This window comes from Sesamum indicum, linkage group LG2 (genome assembly GCF_000512975.1).
Source record: "Sesamum indicum cultivar Zhongzhi No. 13 linkage group LG2, S_indicum_v1.0, whole genome shotgun sequence".
Taxonomy (NCBI): Eukaryota; Viridiplantae; Streptophyta; class Magnoliopsida; order Lamiales; family Pedaliaceae; genus Sesamum; species Sesamum indicum.
Genome location: NC_026146.1, coordinates 999,138 through 1,015,717, shown reverse-complemented (window position 1 = coordinate 1,015,717; position 16,580 = coordinate 999,138). Strand labels below are relative to the sequence as shown.

General features: G+C 37.3%; 4 protein-coding genes across 4 annotated transcripts; all 4 read left to right on the top strand.

Annotated features, from left to right (window-relative positions):
- Positions 1,183-2,635, top strand: LOC105176283 (F-box protein At3g07870-like). The gene has a single exon (XM_011099033.2). The coding sequence runs from the start codon at positions 1,292-1,294 to the stop codon at positions 2,456-2,458; it is 1,167 nt and encodes a 388-aa protein (XP_011097335.1). The 5' UTR covers positions 1,183-1,291; the 3' UTR covers positions 2,459-2,635.
- On the top strand, positions 3,743-5,692 carry LOC105176274 (F-box protein At3g07870-like). The gene has a single exon (XM_011099021.2). It carries the CDS (start codon positions 4,189-4,191, stop codon positions 5,356-5,358), a length of 1,170 nt encoding a protein of 389 aa, XP_011097323.1. The 5' UTR covers positions 3,743-4,188; the 3' UTR covers positions 5,359-5,692.
- Positions 7,279-8,998, top strand: LOC105176265 (F-box protein At3g07870-like). The gene has a single exon (XM_011099010.2). The coding sequence runs from the start codon at positions 7,544-7,546 to the stop codon at positions 8,792-8,794; it is 1,251 nt and encodes a 416-aa protein (XP_011097312.1). The 5' UTR covers positions 7,279-7,543; the 3' UTR covers positions 8,795-8,998.
- On the top strand, positions 12,963-16,138 carry LOC105177657 (protein DETOXIFICATION 54). Its single transcript, XM_011100882.2, has 3 exons — positions 12,963-13,590; positions 13,700-14,572; positions 15,196-16,138. The coding sequence occupies exons 1-3, from the start codon at positions 13,537-13,539 to the stop codon at positions 15,751-15,753; spliced, it is 1,485 nt and encodes a 494-aa protein (XP_011099184.1). The 5' UTR covers positions 12,963-13,536; the 3' UTR covers positions 15,754-16,138.

Here is a 16,580-nt window from a genome sequence, read left to right as displayed (position 1 = left end):
AAAAATGCAAATTTCCCTTCTTTATGTATGAAAAAAGCAATTTGGCCTATTTTATTAATAGCATAGGTTTCCTAAAGGGAAAAGGAAAAAAGGGCATCCGGTTATGTTGCGTGAATACAAATATATAAATATAAATTAAATAGAATATGATAGGAGTATAATTGATAGGGGAAATACAATGAAATAATCTAGGGACATATTTGCTCTTTAGATATAAGAAAATTCCGAAAAATCCTCTTTTTTCAAGCGGGTAGTGTTGTACTCGACTCATTTGATCTAATAACCCGAATTATCAACCATCGGTCTCAAACTCAGTGGAGAATGTGATTTAGCTGCCATTGTAGAGGTAGAATTTGGCTAATTTTCTCATATCAAGATTGCTATACAATATTCTCTGTTAAATACAGGGGAAAAAAATGACTAGCAATAAAAATAATGAACCCAAAATCAATTAACCAACTATTTAACAAAATAAACGTGAAACTAATAAAAGGAGAAATCGTGTTTTCACAAATGCGGGTCTTCGTAAGGAGCTCTGCTTTTCTGTTTTGTCTGCGATCAACCAATGCCAGCTTTGGATGCAAGGTTGACATCCTTCATCCGAGAATTCCCAACAGGACCTTTACTAATACTTAAGATAAACAACAAAACAATAATTGATTACTAATTAAACCAACAATCAGATCACTTGACAACAAACCAATTTTAATGAGTTTTGCTGTCTATGAAGCTATGTACGCCAAAGACAGGCATAAAGTTCAAAACAGATTGAAAAGATTTCTAATTTAACCCTTACCAAACACTAAACACCCTCTAAATCATTTTATAAAGATTGACCCTGCAATAAGCAATTGAGGACAAGAAAACTTCATTTTCTTTTGAAATATATCCTTTTTCCCATAGGGGAGAACTTTCTTGGACATTTCAGCAAAAAGAAGAAGAAATCTACACCTCATGCTTGAAACCAATCCAATAAAAACCAGAGACAAACATCGTATAAGGTTAAATCAGTCAGATAGATACTATTACTCCCTATTTTCTTTGACCAAAGAATTAAGAAAGCAGGGCGAAACTTCCTATCTTGTCCATATTCTGGACTACCGTGTCCCTGGTCAGAAAGACTAGGGCAAGTCTTTATTAAGATTAATACCAGAGACAAGTCTGAGCCTCCATACTTTTCTGACGAGATTGGTGTCAAATCTCCCACCAAGTATATTCTGAAGAACATTATATATAGGCCCATAAGACAAAGTAATTACCACAACCCAGAAAGCCTCTAATCAATCACACAATGAGCCAAGAATTCTTTACATATCTACCATCAGAACTGATCATCAACATTCTCTCAAGACTTCCCATTCGAACCATCATAAGTTGCAAGAGTGTTTGCAAGTCATGGCTCAACCTACTTGACACTCCCGAATTCGCAAAATCCCATCTTTCCATATCAGTCCCCGGACTAATCCTCTACGAATCCCGGAGACACTTGGAATACTTGGAAATATTTGAATTTGAAGATGAACTCGATCTTGAGGCCCACGAGCTTCACTACAATCCAGTCACTGAAATTAGCAGCAGGGAATTCATTAATGAAGAACATCCTGGTTTAGGAATACAGGGTTCTGCTAATGGTTTGGTTTGCTTCCGGAAAATAGGCCAACATCCTGAGACTGTTTACGTTTGTAATCCAATCACTCGTGATTATATCCAGCTTCCAACTCCTGGAACTATCTGGCACTACCCCACAATAGTCACTTATGGATTTGGGGCCAGCAAAACCAGTGGCCAACACAAGGTTGTCAGGATTTATCATGAATGTAGACGTGACCCCGACAATCATAAATTGCTGGGAATTCCCAAGTCCGAGTGTTGGGTTTACACTCTTGGAACAGGATCATGGAGGAGAATTGCTCCAGGTCCGAAGTTGGAGTACAACTGTCGTTCCACTGGGGCTTTTCTGAATGGAAATCTTCACTGGTTGGTGACAGATTTAGAGGGCTCTGATTGGATATCTTGTCTTGATCTTGAGACAGAAGTTTTTAGCACCCTTTCTCCTCCTCCTGATATCCCAGAAAGGAGAGGATTTCTTGGGGACCTTACAGTATTGGGGGATTGTCTGTGTATGTGCGACAACACATCTGATGATGAAATCGTGATCTGGTTGATGAAGGAATACGGGGTGGAGAAATCCTGGACGAAAGAATTCGTGATCAGCAAAGTCCCAAATTACGCAGGGGAATCTTACGAGGTGGTTTACCCTATCAAAATCTTCAAAGATGGAGACATTTTGATGGCGTGGCAGGACTTTTACCTGTTCTACCACTCCCTCAAGAATAAAACTACTGCAAACGTTGATATACCTAAACTGCACACCACATACAATAAGGAGGCAATGCTTCACACCCCAACCTTTCTTTCACTCCGAAGCTTCGCAATGGAGAACGTCTGCTCATTCTGAGAGAGAGAGATGGAGAGGGTCAGGCCAATATGTCTCCGGCAAAATCTGTTGTGGTGGATATGGGCCTGATTTGAGGTTCACACCATGTCTGTTTTTAGACCAAATGTGTCTGTTTAACATTGTCATTGTATTTATGTAATTTTTGTTTAGTAATAATTGCACCATCCTCCACATTTAGATGCGCCTGCTTAATTTTCTGAACTTTTTAATTACTATAGTATACATAAATAAAATAGCTGAACATTTAAAAAAAAAATAAGAGATGAAGAAAAATAAAAGCCCAAGTAAGAAAAGTGAAAGGGAGGATGACAAAATTAAACAAATAAGAGGAGAGTGAAAAAGAGGAAAACGAGAAAAAAAAAAAAAAAGAGAGAGAGAGAGAGAGAGAGAGATAAAGAAAGCATTCAGTTTCATGGTTTTATATAGTAATAATATTATAAAGGCATTAAAAATCATATCAGTAGCCCTTTGAGGCTTTTATTAGGCTAACTTGCTTTTTCAGTTCCACAAAAAAAAACAAAGGGATTTGCTTTTTTTGTGGTCTCATGATTTATGATTTCTTTTTTTTTTTTTGGGTACCAAAATTGTTTAAGAAATTCTCAAAATTAGTTTCAAAAGTATTTTTCATTTAAGAAATTTGCAAAATTAGTCCCACTAGTCTTAAGCGCTTTTGGGACTATCCTTGCAAACTTTTTAACAGTTCTGAGACAAAAAAACAACATGTAAATCATAGGATTAAAAATGCAAATTTCCCTTCTTTATGGATCAAAAAAGCAATTTGGCCTATTTTATTAATAGCATAAGTTTCCAAAAGGGAAAAAGGAAAAAAAGGGCATCCGGTTATGTTGTGTGAATACAAATATATAAATATAAAACAAATAGAATATGATAGGTGTATAATTGATAGGGAAAATACAATGAAATAATCAAGGGACATATTTGCTCTTTATATATAAGAAAATTCTGAAAACCCCTCTCTTTTCAAGCGGGTAGTGGTGTACTCGACCCATTTGATCTAATAACCCGAATTATCAACCATTAATCTCAAACTCATATAATAGTTATTCAAATTAGGCGTAATTCTATACAATGTAGTACAATTGATACACTTCATAAGATATGTCATTTATTACTATTAGATTGCACTCTGCAATCCCCACTAAACTCAAACTTAAAATTAATTTAAGCATCAAAGAATTTTAACTAGCAACCACTTTGTAAGTCTAACATTTTCTATGCAGGCCAACCATTATCTGTCCAACTCGAGATATTCATTTTATCCAATACTCAGGATCATCGCAAGCTCCTTTCCGAATCAACCCTTCATTTTTCTCTTGAAATATATCATTTTCCCTTATAGGAGAACTTTCTTTGTCATCAGCTAGAATTCTTACATTTCATCAGTCAGAAGAAGAAGAAATCTACACCTCAAGCGTGAAAGCAGTCCAAGAAAGGCACAGAGATAAACATCATATATAAGGTTAAATCTCTAAGATAAGTACAATTACTCCCTATTTTATTTGACCAAAGAATCAAGAAAAACACCGTCAAACTTCAATTCTTGTCGATATCCCGGACCACCGACTTCCCTGGTCAGAAAGACTAGTGCAAGAAACTTTTCTAACGAGATTGGGTCAAATCTCCCACCAAGCATATTTGAAGAACGTCTATATATAGGTCATAAGACAAAGCAATTACCACAACCCAGAAACCCTCTAATCAGTCCCACAATGAACCAAGAACTCTTCACAAATCTACCAGCAGAGCTCATCATCAACATTCTCTCAAGACTTCCCATTCGAACCATTATAAGTTGCAAGTGTGTTTGCAAGTCATGGCTGAACCTGCTTGACACTCCCGAGTTTGCAAGATCCCATCTTTCCAGATCAGTCCCCGGACTAATTCTCTGGCAAAGGCATAGGGACCTGGATTCGGAGCACTTCGAAATATTTGAATTTGAAGATGAACTCGATCTTGAACGCCACGACCTTCACTACAATCCAGTCACCAAAATCAGCTGCAGGGAATTCATTAATGAAGATCATCCTGGTTTAGGAATACAGGGTTCTGCTGATGGTTTGGTTTGCTTCCGGAAACTAGGCCGACATCCTGAGACTGTTTACGTTTGCAATCCAATCACTCGTGATTATATCCAGCTTCCAACTCCTGGAACTATCTGGTACTACCCCACAACAGTCACTTATGGATTTGGGGCCAGCAAAACCAGCGGCCAACACAAGGTTGTCAGGATTTACCATGAATGTAGACGTGACACCGACACACATAAATTGCTGGGAATTCCCAAGTCCGAGTGTTGGGTTTACACTCTTGGAACAGGATCATGGAGGAGAATTGCTCCAGGTCCGAAGTTGGAGTACAACTGTCGTTCCACTGGGGCTTTTCTGAATGGAAATCTTCACTGGTTGGTGGCAGATTTAGAGGGCTTTGCACGGATATCTTGTCTTGATCTTGAGACAGAAGTTTTTAGTACCTTTTCTGCTCCTAGTCTCCCGGAAAGGAGCCGATTTCTTGGGGGGCTTACGGTTTTGGGGGATTGTCTGTGTATGTGCGACAACACGTCTGATGATGAAATCGTGATCTGGTTGATGAAGGAATACGGGGTGGAGAAATCTTGGACGAAAGAATTCGTGATCAGCAAAGTCCCAGATTACGCAGGGGAATCTTACGAGGTGGTTTACCCTATCAAAATCTTCAGAGATGGAGACATTTTGATGGCGTGGGAGGATTTTCACCTGTTCCACCACTCCATCAAGAACAGGACTACTGCAAGTGTTGATATAGCGGCGCTGCAGACCGCAGGTTGTATCGGCGCAATGCTTCATAACCCAACCTTTCTTTCACTCAAGAGTTTCGCAACGGAGAACGTATGTTCATTCTGATTTTCTGGCTATCAGGCGACACACACCCACGCAGAGAGAGAGAGGGGGTTGGATCAACAATCAAGATCCAACCCAAGAAATCAGGGTTAGGCCCAACGGGTCTCCTAGCAAAATCAGGTTTGGATGGAGCTACAATTGAACAGTACTGGATATTACACGTATATGGGCCTCGTCTTCAACTCTGTTTTACGTTGTATCGATGTAACTTTTATTTAGGAATATTACCAAAAACGAAAGGAAAAAGAAAATAGGCCTCTAGTGTTGCATCGTGATCCAGTATATTTCCGATTTTCAAATAAGTTTTGAATTCATTTAATCAATTTTAAAACTTTTAGGATTCGATTCTGATACATTCAAAATCCTAATATATATATGGATTTACAGTAATTATTTGACAAGTGAAACCGTATAGTTAAAGAAATTTATAAACAGTCTCCCTTCATACAACAAATTCAATTTTCGCTATCCTAGTATTCTTACAATCCATCTGATTTAAACATTAAAAAATTTAAAATTGAAGTCTTCCCGTTGTGATTCTGACCATTGTTTAGTATGTAAACTACATAGTTATGGGTTTGCATGCACAATTTGCTCATAATGTTAGAATTCACCTAAATATAAAGATGAAATTAATTAAAAACCAAGTACAGTATAGCTTAAGAATGAAGAAATCAGCAAAGTGTTGGCATTGGGGCCCAAACTTTTCATGTGAAAGCAGCTGCTTTTTTAAAATGAAAAGAAAAGCCTCACTTTTCCTTTGAAAAAAAGTGGCCCTTTCAGCCGCTTGTTTTATTCTGGAGAGTCCCTTTTACTTTACTTACACCACCTCCATTCTTTTTTTCTCTTTTTAGATTTAGACGTCCATTATTCCAATATTTCATGTAAAAATAACATAGGAGTTGTTATCAGATCCAGATTTAATTCAATTAAATTAATTATATTAAATATATCATTATACTTATTATGTAATTAATAATTTGAATTATTTATTTTAATACTGATAAACATGATATACTCGATCAATACGTAATATAAGCACTACAAAAAAATTATAAATCACTACCACTAAAAATTATGGTAATTTTTTTTCTAGCTAAGTGACGAATGAAATGGGTTATGTCAATCTTTTTGAGGTGTGTAGGAGTTATATCAGGTTATATGACATGAAAAATGAAGTCACGAATGACAACTTTTGTTTTTTAAGACATGGACAAGTCGCCCAATATGTGGGGGAAATCTCATTTTAGTTCTTTTTCTTTCTTCTTATCTCTGTTTCCTGATTGCTGACCACAATTTATAGAATTTTCTTTCTTTCTTTTTCTTTTTTTTTTAAATAAAGAAAAGGGCACTATTTATAGATTTCGACAACTCTCTTATCGAAATACAACTACGTTTTTTTTCTTTAATATACTTAAAAGAATAATAATTTTTTAAAAGAAAACAAATGAATATTTGGGAAAGTTCAAGAAAACTGAGGAATGTAAGGTAAAGTGATATTCCGTGAAGAAATTGGCAAAGTTGGGAGAAGTTAGAATTGCATTTTTTGTTGCTTAATTAAAAGGGAATTGCTGACTAAAATTCAAGTGTTTGGTCATAACTCCTGAAAAAGGGCACATCACTAATCACTAATCACAAACTATTATCTATTTTTTTATTTGATCATTGATTACATCTCTATTTAATTAATCTCTACGTGTGACCATTAAGATTCTCACAAGTAATATTGTTCAAGACTTAATTTCATTTTAATCCCTCAAATTATGAAAATGCACATTCTTGCTCCCTTTTTTGGGAATGGGAATTTAAATCCATCAATATTTTACAAAACTTTTAATTTAAATTCATCAATATTTTACAAAATATAGTTCAAATAAAGGCTAAATACAGCACGTCTAAGTACAACATCCCAACTTCTTTTCCCATCGCCATCAGCCGCTATCAGTTCTTAGAGTAAACGCAATGAACCTTTTATTACACTCAACTATGTCTATGTGTCTGAAGAGTCCTAGGTCCCTTGGAATCTCAATCTTCTCGTATTTAACGAGTGTCGTGCAAGAATTTCATATAATGGTTATTAATGGATAGATCAGTTATTGCAATAAAGCAACAACCCCAACCTAAAAGCCTTCCCACCTAAGTTAACAGCAGGCCACAGCAAACTTCAGGCCGGTTACTTTTTTCCATAATGCCTGCACATGACCCACACTCTTCTATATATTCATCCACATGGGGTAGCTTTCCTACATCACCCACAAACCAGCCAAATTCTATTCAAGAAAGCATGGAGAAACATCAGCTGTTCTTGATGAATCTTCCCACTCATATCATGCTTGAGATCCTCACAAGACTTCCTCCTAAGACCATCTTCATCTGCAAACGTGTTTGCAAGGCGTGGCTCGAGCTGATCAACGATCCTCATTTTGCCACCTTGCATTTTTCCCGGTGCAGGGCCGGCCTGGTGGTCCACCACTCCGAGATGTTCAAGAAGTACTTCAAGCTGGTTGATTTTGAAGATGCATATGACCACCATGATCTTCCCCATGATACCATGCTGAAGTTCAATGTCAACAAGCTGAGCAGCTTTTTTGATGCTAATATCGTGGTTGACGGCTCGGCCAACGGCTTTCTTTTCATGCGGGACATCAATTATAAGCATGAAACGTTGTATATATGCAACCCTCTTACACGTGAATATATCGAACTTCCTAAGCCTCGAAGGATCGCTAGGTACCCCAGTGTCGTCACTCATGGATTTGGTGTGGCGTCGAAGAGTGGAGAATACAAAGTGGTTCGAATTTTCCACGAGCGTGAGCTTGATCCAAGAACCCGTGCTTGCCGAAGGGTTCCTTCCTCTGAGTGTCAAGTTTACACTCTTGGAACAGGGGCGTGGAGGACAGTCGGGGAGGCGCCATTTTCTTACAACAGTCGTCTCCTCGGGTTGTCTTTCCGGGGCAATCTTCACTGGTTGATAGAAGATTTGGAGGGCTATGAGCTGATTTCTTGTTTCAATCTTGAAACTGAGATGTTTCAGCCATTTCCTCCTCCTTTTCCAAGCAGGAAGCTTCTGGGGAGCTTAGCAGTCTTAGGTGACTGCTTGTGCTTATGTGATAACAGTTCAGAGTTTGATATTGACATTTGGGTGATGAAAGAATATGGAGTGGAGAAATCATGGGCTAAAGAGATTGTGATCAGAAAGATTCCGGAGCTTGCTGGCCCATCATTTGAAATAGTTCAGGCTATCAAGATTTTCACAGATGGTACCATTCTGCTTCTGTGGGGTGATTTCTTTATGCTCTATTACTGCAGCAAAACTGGAACTGCTAAAGAAGTTGACTTGGAGCAACCTAGTGGGCCTAATAGCATTGAGGCAATACACTATGTCCCAAGCTTCTTCTCTCTAAAGAGATTTCTTTTGGAGAATATGAGTCCATTCTGATCATCCAAACAGGGACGAGAAAAGTTATTGTTAGTGTGAAAGGTATAAGATTCTATATGGGATTGTTCTAAAGCAGCTATAGCATAGATACAGATAAGGATCCGACGAGAAAGGTGATTGTATTTCAGACAGGTAAGTGCCATGTAATATGATCAGTTTCAGTTTTTGAGATGCCAGTGTTCTATGTGTTATATAATTAAACCAGCTGATTCTTGAAATTCTGCTACATTTTCTCGATATTTCTCCACCAACACCGCCATTGAGTACACTAACTGCAAAAAGAAGGTTGATTTGAAGTTTATATTCAACATTGGTATTTCCAACATAAGAGAACACGTGTCAAAGCACACAGTCGCAGAGAGATCCTCGGCCGATCTCTTTGGAAATTTTGCTATAATATTGACAAGATAGATAACCAATGATAAAAGAATAATTAAATTGTTACTATCACACAGCTGGCTACATGTATGGGAGCCCAGGTAGCAGGAGAATAGTGTCGAATGTCGGCAAACAAACTAAAAAATCCAATAAGACACGGAATAGCATTCAGATGCGTTCTTGACACGTGAATTTGCTGAAGCGGGAACCTGCATTAACTAATCAGTTTAACAAAAATTATTTGCAACAACTACCAGAAAATTCGCAATCCAAGTACCTTTCCCTCACTTAAAATGGTCTTGACGGATAATTGTCATAATTCAGGATGCAGTTCATCATTGTCTTTCAGTTTCCATATCTCAGCAGTGCGAGAACGAGCCATAATATTTGAGGAGAAAGAACTGAATAGTACTCTGCAGATAATGACACCCCACATGACAAGCTATAGATACTCATTCACAATGGGAGATCGGTAACATATCATTCATCCAAGTTCTAGAAATAATATGAAGAAATCCACAATTTAGGTCTGACATCAATTTAACTCAACCGGAAAAAGCAGGTAAAAGAAGATACACTGATACAGTTAATTCAGTTCATGAATTAAGATTTTATTTAGCAACTATCCCAGGCAACCAACGGAGAATGCTACGTTGCGCATGATTGTTCTAAAATACTCTTATCCATCATAAATCAAATAAGAGATGCCTAATGATTATTCGCAGGACCAAAAAATGAGCATGTGACTCAACATATACTCAGCCCAGCATGAAACTCTCAGCATACGGTATATGCAAGCTGCAAGTAGCGAAATTCAAACACATGCAAGCTCCCACAATAAACAAAACGCATCTGCTATACGGGGAAGAAAGTCGACAATGTCATTTCACTCTAACATCAAAGATGAAAGGTGTTACTCTAACATAAGTTTTATAGCGATACCTATTGCTGTAATGCTCATAAACCTGGAATGAAGCAGTAAACTGGCATTCATCAAACCAACAACAAGATTGACTTATCCATTACCAACGCTTACTTCCTTAAATTCTTCCCTCTTAACAAGCACAAAATCAGGCCTAGTTTTTCCCCTAGTCCAGCTGAGATGGAGGACCTGAGGAAAACAGAGGGGTGATTCCACAAAAGTAGTACTGAGTAGCAACGCAAGCAAGGCTCAACAGATAACTTCTGTTTAAAACCACTCTAGTTTCTGCCAGAAAAATGCCTTTGCAAAAACCTATATATTGCTCAGGGATAATTACATTTATATGATCTATCTACATAAATCACCCATGTTCTTTGCGTATTTATAGAACCACCCTCGGCCGCCAAAAGACTGGGAAAGTTTGTGTAATAACGTAGACGTTTCTGGTGGTGCATGTGTAATTTTACAAAATGCATGGGTGATTTGTGTAAATTGCCGTAGGTCCTGGGGTGTAGTGTAATGATCTCTATTGCTCAACAAAGTGAAGATACTTCTTCAATCTTCACAAACCATACCAGCAACTCAGCAAGCCCTGGACCTACTGGTAATAACTAGTTATAACAGAAAAGGCACAAAGCCCTAAATAGCTTCAATCTGAGGAGTCAAGATTCAAACTTTACAAAGAACTAACCTCAAGTTCCACAAACAAGGGTCAGAAAATGAAAGAACGCACATCAAATAAAACTTACTGGCAGGAGAGCCGGACCTCCTGCTCTCTGCAAAGTGCAGATCCTTCTTCTTGATGATGACGCTCGACCCGATCGCCAACCCGAACCCGATTTCGTTGGTTCTGTACATGACCCGCACTCAATCCGGTTATGTCAAAAGGAAACCATCTAAGCCCAAGTTTCAAGTTTGGCTGGTTGATTACTTCATCAAAAACTTAGCCCAATTTAGACAAAGCCCGATTCTACGACCCATAATAACCATTGAAACAACTAGGCCCTAAAATGGCCAGATAATTTATAGGAATAATTACACTTTCCTTCTTTGACAATTTATTTAATTACTTTTCACCATTGTACATCGTCCCTACATGCATATAATAAATAATATTTTATATTTTAAAAAATATTATGAATAAAAAAAATATATATAATCCAATTACAAAAAAAAGAAAGAAAGCAACAAAAAAAAATCAACTTAGAGATATTATTAATATAATGATAAAATTAGTGTTGCAGTGTCATGAACGTCATTTGTGAGAGAAAATGACCTTTTTTTATATAGTATAAATATATAGGTTTTTTATAATTTAAAGAAAGACATCTAGCATACTGATAAAAACTTTCGTCTAACAATTAAGTTTCTCTATTAGTCAAAATTTAGTGAATTTGCTGATATAAATAAAAAAATAAATTGAATAAAAATTTATAGTTATCCTTTATTGATTTATTATTAATTTATTGTAGATCAAATAAATCTTTTTATGATTAGATTACCCTTATCATACGTTAATGCATTTGAGGAGGTATGTTTTCAATGTGAGGGTAGTTTAGACAGAAAAAAATAATTTGACTTGCAATAAATTAGTGATAAGTCAATTAAAGATAAATATCATTTTTTATTTATTTATTTTTGTTAATATTTAAATTCAATTAATTTTAACTAACATATGAACTTATTTGTTAGACGAAAGCAAATTTTAAGAACACTATATATAATTTTTCAACCTGCAGACATGTAACAACTTCAGGAAAGAGGGGTTTAATTATCTTTAACAAAGATTGTGTTGAATTGACAAATTTTGATGTAAGAATATTACAACGAATTTGAAATTCTTAAACTTTCGTCGTAAATTATATTTTGAACATTGTAATAAATTTTAAATTTATTTAATATAGAATCATTTAAAAAATCTTTGTTTTTGGAATTCAAATTCTTTCATACGAATGCGACACAAAAAAATTTTATGAAGTAAAGGGGAAAAAAAGCAATTAAAGGCAAATGATTTTCATAAAGAAGTTAAAGATGCGATTCTTCCTCTCAACCAAAAAAAAAAACAGCTTTTTGTGATTCAATATTTTTGCATTATGGGACATATGATTGAACTTCCTTTATTTCTTTAGAATGGAATTGTCCCATTCATCAACCAATTTGATAACAATCATTTCTAGCTATCATAATTAGATGCACCCCAATAATATATATGTTCTATCCAACACCTAACTATACTCATTCTCTATGCCCAAAAAATAGTTGTGCCGTACGGACAATCGAGTGGTTTAATGATGATATTTTATTTTATTTTTGAAAAAGAGGATAAAAAATACTAAAAAAGATTTTTTTTTTTAGCAAAATATTTTCTGTGTTTTAAAAATTGAAGCAAAAAAAAATTATTGTCTGAACTGTTGATACGAATTTTCTTGCTTTATTTTTCAAAATATAGGGAACTAATTTACTAATTATTCTTTTACAAAGTATTTTTTGATCATTTTTCGTACTATATAAATTGGAAAAACAAACTTTGATTCTCATCTAATAAAGAAAAAAATTGTGAAACATGACATGCCAATCATATCATGCGAGGTGAAATTAGATGTTGATGATAGAATTCAATCAAACTCAAGCTAAATATGGTGCAAATGATTGGCATATAATTTAAATCAAGTGAGCTATTGCAGCATGAAAAATAAATTAAATTAGTTGATATTAGATGGAAATCGATCGATAAAATCTGGACTCAAAATCTTTACACACACAAAACACACAGTCGCGCTCTTACCATCGCTTTCCCATCACTACTGCTTTGTCTCAACAAATTTTCATGCTTGCTTTATTTATTAATTTCGCTCATGTGTCCTTTCATTCTGCTTCAGTTTCAGAGCCCCACAAAAGCCCATGTCACAGTCGCCGCCATTACCAAAAGTCGTACACTTTTTTGGCCTTTACGTTGCCAAGGTTTCTTGTTTTTGGATGAGCGGGTACCATTTCTAGGCTGCACTACACAAACCAAATAATGCTACTACTATGATGAAGAATTTATGCACACAGACACCAACCGCCCGGCTTATTACAACGTGTGTGTGTGTATATATATATACATCCTGAAACATAATACTGCTACTACGATGTCAAGCTGCTCTACTTTCATCATTGAGTTCAAGAATCTTGATTTTAGGAAGAGATAAGAAGTGGGCTTGAGAAGAAATCTCTTGCTTGCTTCTCTTTTATGTTTCTTGATTTGTGAAGGGACAGCTTGTTGAAAACCAAGAACTTTGTTTTTCTTCATCTCTGAGGACTTCTTGTGCGTGTGTTACTTTCGGTTTGTAGTTTTTTGTATTGCAAACGAGCTTCCAGTTCTATATATTGGTCTTGTTTTCTGTTTACCAAAGGCCATTGCAAGAACGTGCTGGAAACCTCTCTCTCCAAGCTCGCATACATGGCTGAAAAAGGTCCAGACTTCTACTCTCACAAATTTCCTTCCTCATCCCAGGTAATTCCTTTCTGTCTGGATGATAGCATACTAATCTGTATATGGATGTCTCCATGCATATTCACTTATTTCATGTTCTCATTTCCTTTGAATGTTTGTGAAAATTAAGGTGGTAGAGGAGTTGAAGGGACTATGGTCAATGGCACTCCCTATAACGGCAATGAACTTTCTGGTGTATGTTAGAGCTGTGGTTTCAGTCTTGTTCTTGGCCAGGCTTGGGAGCCTAGAGTTGGCCGGTGGTGCGCTCTCCATTGGCTTCACAAATATCACTGGCTATTCTGTGTTAGTAGGCCTTGCTTCTGGCCTTGAGCCAGTCTGCAGCCAAGCTTATGGGAGGAAAAACTGGGACCTTCTATCACTATCTCTCCACCTCATGATCTTCATACTTCTGCTGGCTATCATCCCCATTGGTATTCTTTGGATCAATCTTGAGTCAATCATGCTTTTCATGGGCCAAGATAAGGATATCACCTCCATGGCTGCAACATATTGTATCTATTCTCTGCCTGACCTTTTGACAAACACTCTGTTACAGCCCTTGAGAGTTTATTTGAGGTCACAAGGGGTGACCAAGCCCCAATTTTGGTGCACTTTAATGTCTGTGATATTCCATATACCTCTGAATTATGTTCTTGTGATGGTTATGGGGGCGGGGGTTCGTGGGGTGGCAATGGCCTCTGTTTTGACAAACCTGCATATGATGGTGCTGATGATGGGATATGTGTGTGTATATGGGAGATGGAAGTGGAGATGGACCAGAGGGGTTGGTCGGACGTGTCGTAGGATCAGGCGTCTTCTTAAGTTGGCTGTGCCTAGTTGTATTGGAATATGTTTGGAGTGGTGGTGGTATGAGATTGTGACGGTGCTGGCTGGATACTTGCCTAATCCTAAGCTGGCGGTGGCTGCCACCGGGATAATGATTCAGACAACCAGCCTCATGTACACTGTTCCAATGGCCTTGGCTGGCTGCGTCTCTGCTAGGGTAAGTTTTCGTTGGTAGACTGATCTTTCTGAGTATTGTATCTGTTAATATATGAAAATATGCACTTGCATAAAGTTGGCAAGTTGAACAAATTAAACAGAGATCCTGTGATCCATCTATGTTGAAGTCCAGTAGAGAGCCATGAAGGACCTTTTAGAACTTGAAACTTTTATTTGAAGTTGTTGCTTTGATTTTGCTTGACGACTAGACTGAAAGTTTCAGTATGCCGAAAAGAGCCCTTTTTTTTTATTTACCTGATATGTTTCAAATTGCAAGACTCTTGATCTGTTACTTAATTGCATAATACATCATCTTACTCTACTGATCACACAGGTAAATGAGGTTGGATGAAGTTGCAATATCCATCCTGCTTACATGATCGTTTTGTAAATCCATTCGTAATGCATTACATTTGTACTTAACTAAAAAATTTTGCAACTCCATCTGTCATTCATTTTTCCTTTTACACCTAAGAAACATGATCATGCTTTTGAAGCAATCATCCATGCTTCCAATATTAGTCATGTTGTGTTCCTTTGTCAACCATGTTCTGTTGCTGGAAAATCATGCGCCTGTTTGTTTATTCCCTTATCATAGAATTCATGCATTACTCCTCATTGCAGGTAGGCAATGAGCTGGGAGCCGGGAAGCCATACAAAGCCAAGTTGGCTACAAATGTGGCATTGGTCTGTGCATTTGCAATTGGATTCGTCAACATAATTTGGACAGTGATATTTAGGGAGAAATGGGGTGAGCTCTTCACAAAAGATGAAATGCTCAAATCTCTTGTTGCATCAGTTTTGCCAATAATCGGCCTGTGTGAGCTCGGAAACTGTCCACAGACCACTGGCTGCGGCATCCTAAGGGGTGCTGCCAGGCCAGTCGTGGGTGCCCATATCAATCTTGGCTCATTCTACTTCGTGGGAACTCCTGTAGCCGTCCTCTTAGCCTTTCGGTATGGTTTTGGCTTCAGCGGGCTGTGGCTAGGCCTGCTGTCGGCTCAAGCTGCCTGTGCTATCTCAGTACTTTATTTTGTGCTGTGTTGTACAGACTGGGAAAGTGAAGCTGTGAAAGCCTCTACATTTACAAGCCCAGAAATGGGAAATGAGTGGAGTAGTGATGATGAAGAGGAACAAGAACTATTGGTTGTACAGGATCAGAATGTTAATGATGCTCTATAGGCTGGGAACTTGGAAAGTGCAGCCAATTGTTGGTCATCTGGAATTGTTTTTGTTTTCTACAATGCCCCATGAGGGATAAAGGTTCTTGGTTTTTGAGGCATGGGGCTTTGTAAATCAATAAGAAAGAAGTGTGATCATGGTGGCCTATACAGATGTCGTATAATTAAGGCTAATACAATATTTTTATCACCAATACTTGTGCTCTGTGAAAATGCAATTCAGCAAAAAATTGTCTATTTGCATAAAAGAGTAGAAATTCTCGACCCTTAGCCAGTTCATAACTGTGGAAGAAGTCAAGAAACATCCTTCTTTTCAAACTACAGACACACCCACTACATAAGGGGTGAAATTCTTGGACAGCCATATTCGTCCAATGTCGTCTTGATTAATTTACAAAAATGGAAGGACCGATCGTTGTATTAAGACTAAAGACATTCCCATGATGATAGGAGTGAAACTCTTGAACGTTCTGATTCGTCCAACATCGTTGGATTTTTATTTGCACTCGATTTATCATAGAATTACTCTTGTATAAGGTGCTTATCTATGAAGCAAACGTGTCCATACCACATCATTTTGTTGGCTTATGGAGAAGTGGGATTCTAAAGACAAGTGCCAATTTTAGAGAGGAAAAGTAGTGGATAGGGATGGTCAATGGATTTAACAAGTGTAGTATTGGTGGGGGGCTCAGAGAATGTGACAACTCAGTTAGTTGTAGAGGGGATTTTAACATTTTAAGGGTAGTGCTCTGAAATCCCAAGTTTTTGTGCTGAGTTCAACTTTTGTTTTGCTAAGGAGCGTGCACTTTCTGTTCAAATACAGACATC

Excerpts from the sequence above, each read along its gene's own strand:
- LOC105177657 (XM_011100882.2), top strand. The coding sequence starts at position 13,537 with ATGGCTGAAAAAGGTCCAGACTTCTACTCTCACAAATTTCCTTCCTCA. Across the intron at positions 13,591-13,699 it reads AATTTCCTTCCTCATCCCAG|GTGGTAGAGGAGTTGAAGGG; the intron begins GTAATTCCTTTC and ends GTGAAAATTAAG. Across the intron at positions 14,573-15,195 it reads CTGGCTGCGTCTCTGCTAGG|GTAGGCAATGAGCTGGGAGC; the intron begins GTAAGTTTTCGT and ends TCCTCATTGCAG.
- LOC105176274 (XM_011099021.2), top strand. The coding sequence starts at position 4,189 with ATGAACCAAGAACTCTTCACAAATCTACCAGCAGAGCTCATCATCAAC.
- LOC105176283 (XM_011099033.2), top strand. The coding sequence starts at position 1,292 with ATGAGCCAAGAATTCTTTACATATCTACCATCAGAACTGATCATCAAC.
- LOC105176265 (XM_011099010.2), top strand. The coding sequence starts at position 7,544 with ATGCCTGCACATGACCCACACTCTTCTATATATTCATCCACATGGGGT.